General features: G+C 36.5%; 1 protein-coding gene across 2 annotated transcripts in view; it reads left to right on the forward strand.

The window, feature by feature from the left end:
- Window positions 1-6531, forward strand: part of LOC111709337 (uncharacterized) — a 67081-nt gene extending 60550 nt beyond the window's left edge. For both annotated transcript variants that reach the window (XM_023482978.1, XM_023482979.1), the window contains 4 exons: window positions 74-207; window positions 307-364; window positions 897-997; window positions 6304-6531. In XM_023482978.1, coding sequence (XP_023338746.1) covers window positions 74-207; window positions 307-364; window positions 897-997; window positions 6304-6442 — 432 coding nt within the window. In that variant the 3' untranslated portion in view covers window positions 6443-6531. The remainder of the gene's footprint in view (window positions 1-73; window positions 208-306; window positions 365-896; window positions 998-6303) is intronic.
- The last annotated feature ends 327 nt before the right edge of the window (window positions 6532-6858 follow it).

Here is a 6858-nt window from a genome sequence, read left to right on the forward strand (position 1 = left end):
GATGTGTGAAGTATTGGAAATTTGTACACGTTTTTAAAATGAAATTTATCATCTAACATCTGAAATTAACTAGGGGAACGTGTCCATAAACCAACCAAGCCTCACTTTCCAAAATGCCTACTTTTTACAACAATATAAGGAATCCAACAAAGAGGGACCTTTTAAGGAGATTCCAACATACAACTACATGCTGCAACAAGTGTACAGGTAAAGTGCCCTTTTTAGTACTCAAAAAGTTTTAAAATAAATTTAATCAGTCTACAAAAAAATGAATTGGAATTTAAGGAGTAACACTCATGTTTTCAGAGCTAAAGATCATTTGGGCCCAAATATAAACTGCAAATCATTTCAGAACACACTCCAGGTACTTGAGCTGATGAAATGAAAAGAGATGATCAATATTTATTTAATGGATCCTATCTTCATTTATCATTTAAGGCTTTGGGAGGGGAAGTGGGAAGCACTCTGACAAAATCTTGAAATTATAACTACAGAAACTGCCTTAAAATTAAGCAGAATCCCTAGAACTTTCCTCTTTTTAATAAATTTCTCTGATTTTCCTGATAATTTTGGATTCTTTTGATCCATTTTCATTTCTAGATGTCAAATATTATCAGATATAATAAAGTGCTCTAAATTTATTCAGGCCAGACAAAACTTTGGATAAAAACAATAAAATTGTTATCTGTGAATGAATTTGCAGCAAATAATTCTTTTTTTGGTGATCTTTTTTTTAATTTATGGTTTGAGACTTTAATGGAGGATTTGAACAGAAATTTACCTTTTTTGTGTGTTGTGGGGGGGGGGGGGTGTTGTAAATATGAAAATATGACCTTTTGTAGAGTTAGAATAAACATTTTAGGTCTGAGGCTATAAATGATAATTGAATTTTTTAGACACTAATTTTTTACAATCACAAGTCTGAGCGATGTCTAAAGAATTCTGAATGTAATAGATATTCAGTAGACCTTAGTATAGGACAGCTGAACCATTACAGGTACATAAATCACTATCATATAGGTTAAAAAATATAATAATGTTTATGTCTAGCAGTTATAATAGCCTAAAGTATCAACCATGTCATAATCTGTTATGGGGTTTGATTGGAACCAATGCTAAGCCTCAGATTTCTTGTTTACAACTCTACTTCTTTAAGAATATTTCCTTGATAATAACAATACTCTGGGTAGCGAGAAGCGGGTTCAATCTGTAGAAAGATTAAACGGATTAGTTTTTATTTATAACTATAGAAATACAATATGCAATAAATGGAGTAAATTACAAAATTTGTTACAATTAGTTAAGACTCATGATGACAAAAGACTGCTAGAATTTTCAAAACACTAAAACTCAGTTTAATTTTAACAATCCAAGAATACAAGAGCTCATTTATCAAGTAAAAGAATATAGTAAGCCTAATTAGTACCTTAATGTACCATAAACAGATCACAACAAAATCTCTCTGTATCAAAATATCAAGTATATCTGACGAGAAATGGCAAACACAGTATAAATTTTAGGTAAAGTTTACAAATCAAAACTGGTTTCCATACTGCACAACAGACTCATCCCCCCTCAACCTCAGGGGTTTCCAACCTTTTGCATAGAGAGTTCAGGATTAGGAAATTCATAATGTGACGATTTTATCGCGTAACACTCCTCCAACCCAGTGGCACAAGTCAACTTCATCTTCTTGTAGAACTCCAAGATTAGATCACATGAGCTAAAATATCACATCAGAGCAGCTCAAAAGTTTCTGTCTCTTAAATAAAAAAACAAGGGTTCAAGATTATGAGAATAATTGTTCAAAGTTTACCAGAGAAAATCACTTTTATCAGGAGACTTTTCAAGAGTTCTCCATAAACAATTATCAGGCTTAAAATCGCTATTAGAGCTGAACCCTCAACAGGGTTGTAATCTCTAAACAGGCTTACCATCACCAGGAAAGCTCAAACCTGAAATCCAGCTCCTCTGGGAAGGGAATAGCCTCAGGACCCTATATCATATCATAGGTCTATCACGTCCTGCAGTCTTACTCCAGGATCTCTCGTACTTCCTGTAAACCACATAACTAGGACCAGGGAGATGTTCATCAGGACAAGGAGCAGCCACCAGAAAAACAACAGGTTTCTCCTGGTTAGACAGCTTGATCTTTTTCCTATAATCCTTACCATGACAGCTAGAGAAGTCAGATCCACACACCCATTTTCCAATACAACCCTGGTTCCAGAGATTAATGAATAGAACTCCTGCACTCCTCAAACATCTCTCCATACTCAACAGGTTGAACAGAAATCTTCTTATGCATACACTCATCCCATTTTTTACTATATAGAATATGTACATTTCCAATTGTTGCACAAAGGCATTATAAAGCTATTTGAATGTTTATGCCTGGATCCTGAGTATAGCTTCTGTAAGGCCTAAACCAACTATGGATGCTGATGTAGACATACTTTGCTTTCTTTTCTTCATAGATGTTATGACACTTGTGTAAGTATTTAAATGAAATGATTTTAAAAATTGTTCTAGTCAATGTTATATTGTTGCTATAATACTTCAGTCAATTTCAGTTAAACCACACTCTCTTCTCCCCCTTTCATCTGTTGCTAAACTGTAAGAAAATCTATCAACACCATCTAAATAAAGAATCAAAGAAGAAACAAAATATAGAGAGAAAGAAGTTGAAACCGGTCATCATAAAGAATATCAATATAGAGGTATGCACTCCAAGCTTCTCCAGGTAGGAGTACAACACAGGGTAACTCTTCAGACTAGGAAATCCGATTATACCAGGAAATCTCCTCAGACCAGGAAATCTTTTCAGACCAGGAAATCTCTTCAGACCAGGAATTTTCTTCAAACCAGGGACTCTCCTCATACTAGGACATTTCCCCAAATCAGATAATCTGCTCAGACCAAGAAATCTCTTTAGATCAGGAAATTTCCTCAAACCAGGAAATCTCCTCAGACAAAGACATGTCATCAGACCAAGGAATCTCTCCTCAGACTAGGAAATTTCTTCAAACCAGGAAATCTGCTCACCAACTCCGGATCACTCATCTCATGGTTCTTATTATTCTCAAATCTAAGCTTATAAGGGGTACTAACCTCGTCAAACCAGGAGATCTCATCAGAACAGGAGATCTCCTGAAAGTAGGAGATCTCATCAGACCAGGATATCACATCAAACCAGGAGATCTAATCAAACCAGGAGATCTAATCAAACCAGGAGATCTCATCAAACTGGAAGATTTCATCCGACCCAGCGAACTCATAAAACCAGGAATTGCCCACCAACTCAGGATTTATTGTCTCATCATCATCATTATTCTTCAGACCATTATTCAGACTAGGAGATCTCACCAACTCAGCAATACTCATCACAGGGTCGCCATTATTTTCACCAATATTCTTAGGATCATAATTCTTCTTAGGATCCAGTGAACCAAACTTTAGGCACAGGGATTATAATCTCCCATCTTCATACAAAATACTGACCCAGGATTGTAAATATCCTACCATTCTCAGAGCTCTCCTCCATCCATGACACACAGGATCAACTAGTAGTTCTCTAGCTACACCATTGCCTGCGTGAAGTGCCAAATCTGAGAGAGGAATTGTCATTTCCTCAGTACTAACAGACTCAGCAGAATCTCTGTTCTCTGTCCCAGGTTCAACCACAGCAGTTGAGAACTTCCCTGTAAGCAACTCTGGAAAACACCCCACCATGATCTCATCTATAATAAGTTTTGAAAGCAAATCGGGATCCCCCAATTAACATGGATCACCCATCATCTCAGTATCGCAACTTATCTCAGGGTCACAACTCCTCTCAGTATTACAACCCAGCTCAGGATCTCCATTATTCTTAGGGTCTCCATAATTTTCATGATCTCCATTATTCTTAGGATCTCCATTCTTCTTAGGATCTCCATCATTCTTAGGATCTCCATTATTCTTAGGATCACCCATCAGCTAAGGATCACCCATCACTTTAGGATCAGCCATCACTTTAGGACCAGACATCAACTCAGTTATGGCCGTTATCTGAATATCAGCCATCATATCAACATCAGTCATTAACTCAACATTAACCACTATATCTACATCAGCCATTATCTGAACATCAGCTATCATCTCAGTATCAGCCATTATCTCAACATCTATCACTTTCTTGGCATCAGTCATTGACTGAAAATCAGTTATCATCTCAGCATCAGTCATTATCTCAACATCAACCATCATCCTAGCATCAGTCTCTATCTTGGCATTAGCCATCACCTCAGCATCGGCCATCACCTCGACTTCAACTAATAACTCAGCATCAGCCATCATCTTAGCATCAGTCAGTGTCTTAGCATCAACCTCTATCTCGGCATCAGCCATCACCTTGGCATCAACCATTATCTCAGTATCAGTTATCATCTTAGCATCAGCTAGTATCTTATCATCAGGAACTAGCTCGGTATCAGTCATCCCCTTGGCATCAACCATTATCTCAGTATCAGTTATCATTGTAGCATCATCTAGTATCTTAGCATCAGCCACTATCTCGGCATCAGCCCTGAGTTTTTTAACTTTATTATTTATTTATAATTTTTTTATGAAACAAATTAATTGATACATGTATTTAATGCAGAATGCAGATACTCATTTTTCCAGTCTTCTTGTTTCCTGGCTGTCCTGTTTAGCTCATTCAATTAGCTGCATACCCCCGCCCCCCCAGGAAGTGGCATCAGCCCTGAGTAGATCTGGGCTGGTTATGTGCCTAGCATAGGTTGGATGACCTGTATTTGAGTTATAAACAAGGTGTCCTTCTCCTGATGCCACTGAAAACAAATTCAGCTCTCTATTTCTGGAATCAACTGTATCATCTATGGCTTGCCCGCTATTCCCATCCTTAAAATTCTCAATATCAGAAGACTGTCTAGCATACATAGGACGCCCTGTATTTGACATGTTAACAGGGTGTCCCATACCTGATGCCACTACAGTGCTGCCACTATTGTCTTCAGGAAGTATTTGAACTCAGGATGAGTAAAAAGTGTCCTTCCTCCAAATTAATTCTCAGCAGGGATTCTCAAACTCTGACTTATCATATTCTCCATGTTCCCCAGTAAATACATCCTCTTGATTCACACTTCTATGCTCAAAGGAACTTGTTTAGATAGTATCACATTGAAGAAAATTGATCTGGCCAATCTGTGGAACATCTCTATCCTGGTCATCATGGATCACAGCGAGAGCTCTCCTCCGGATGCTCTTCAATCTATTCTTGATACTAATCAAATACCCAATGATTGAAGGATCCCCCCTGGCTAGGAGTAACCATGAAATGCATTGATCAATTTCCCTACAAAGCCTGCCATAATTATTCTCAATAAACTCCAAGGGTTGTAAAGAATTGAAATCAATTGCCCCCCACTCCTCAACATCATCTTTAATTCTCAAATATCTCAGTATCTCAACTAATTGAAGGGTTTTATTAGGGTTCAAGGTACTGCTCATCACTTTCCGTGGCTGAACGTCTTCCCCCCCCCCCCATCACGCCCCAAAGGCATTGTCAGTGTATCAGTTTACCAGGTTATTGTATAAAGTAATCAACGCCTTTAAAGGATTATGATTGAATGTTTTGGGACCAAATCTAGCCACCTAAAATATCCTAGTGAATCAACCATGTAATAATCTGTTATGAGGTTTGTGTGGAACCAACACTAAGTCTAAGATTTCTTGGATACAACTCTACTTCTTTTAGAATCTTTCCTTGATAATAACAGTGCTCTGGTTAGCACTAGCAAGAAACGGGTTCAATCTGTAAAGAGATTGCCTGGATTAGTTTTTACTTATAACAAAATTTATTACAAGGATAAAATTATTTAAAGCTCATGATAACAAAAAGCTGCAAAAATCTTCAACATAGTAAAACTCAGTTTAGTTCAAACAATCCAAGGATATAATAGCTCATTTATCAAGTAAAACAATATAGCAAGCCTAATTAGTACCTTAATGTGCCATAAACAGATCACAACAATATCCCTCTGTTTCAAAATATCAAGTATAAGTAACTGAGGAGAAATGGCAAACACTGCAGTATAAATTTAAGGTTAAGTTTACAGATCAAACAGGATTTTGAGCTGCACAACAGGCTCTTTCCCCCCCCCCTTAACCTCAAGGGTTTCACTTCTTCTGCATGAAGAGCTCAGGGGTGAGGAAATTCAGAAGGTGAAGATTACGTCGCATAACAGTTAATATTGTTTTTATATTATTTCCTTAAGATTTCAAACCTCATTTATTCTATAGAAGTTCCTGCTCTAAAGAGTATGAAAAATTCTGTTCCAATTCCATCCCAACTGTGAAGGATATTACAATATGGACCTGGAAGAAAGAGCTAATGGAAAACATGAATAAGTCTCTTCTTGATCTTGGACTGATCATTTAGAGGGAGGGGTATTAGGTGTTCCAGAATATGAGACATTGACCCTTCAATAGAAATGTTTTTAAAATTTTTAATATATTTTTTCAAGCTTTTTAAATTTTATTTTTTAGTGTAGGGGCAGAGCTGTTGAAACAAAAGTACCAATATTATATTTACAATATTCTTTCTAAAAGTGGTTTAAATCTTTTTGGATACTTTTATCATGACTTTATTTATTATAATCCATCAAAATGTATAAATGAATTATATTCTAAAACTTTAATTTAAATGCCTATTGTCTAATAGTCATATTTTTTCTACATGGTATCTCATCAACTTTAGTAACTAACATGTTTTATATGGGGGTAAATGTGGATCTTGATCCAATTTTTTGTGATGATTATTTAAAAGATGTTTTGAGGGGATTGGGGTTGAGGGAT

Source organism: Eurytemora carolleeae, unplaced genomic scaffold (assembly GCF_000591075.1).
Source record: "Eurytemora carolleeae unplaced genomic scaffold, Eaff_2.0 scaffold958, whole genome shotgun sequence".
In the NCBI taxonomy this organism is placed as follows: Eukaryota; Metazoa; Arthropoda; class Copepoda; order Calanoida; family Temoridae; genus Eurytemora; species Eurytemora carolleeae.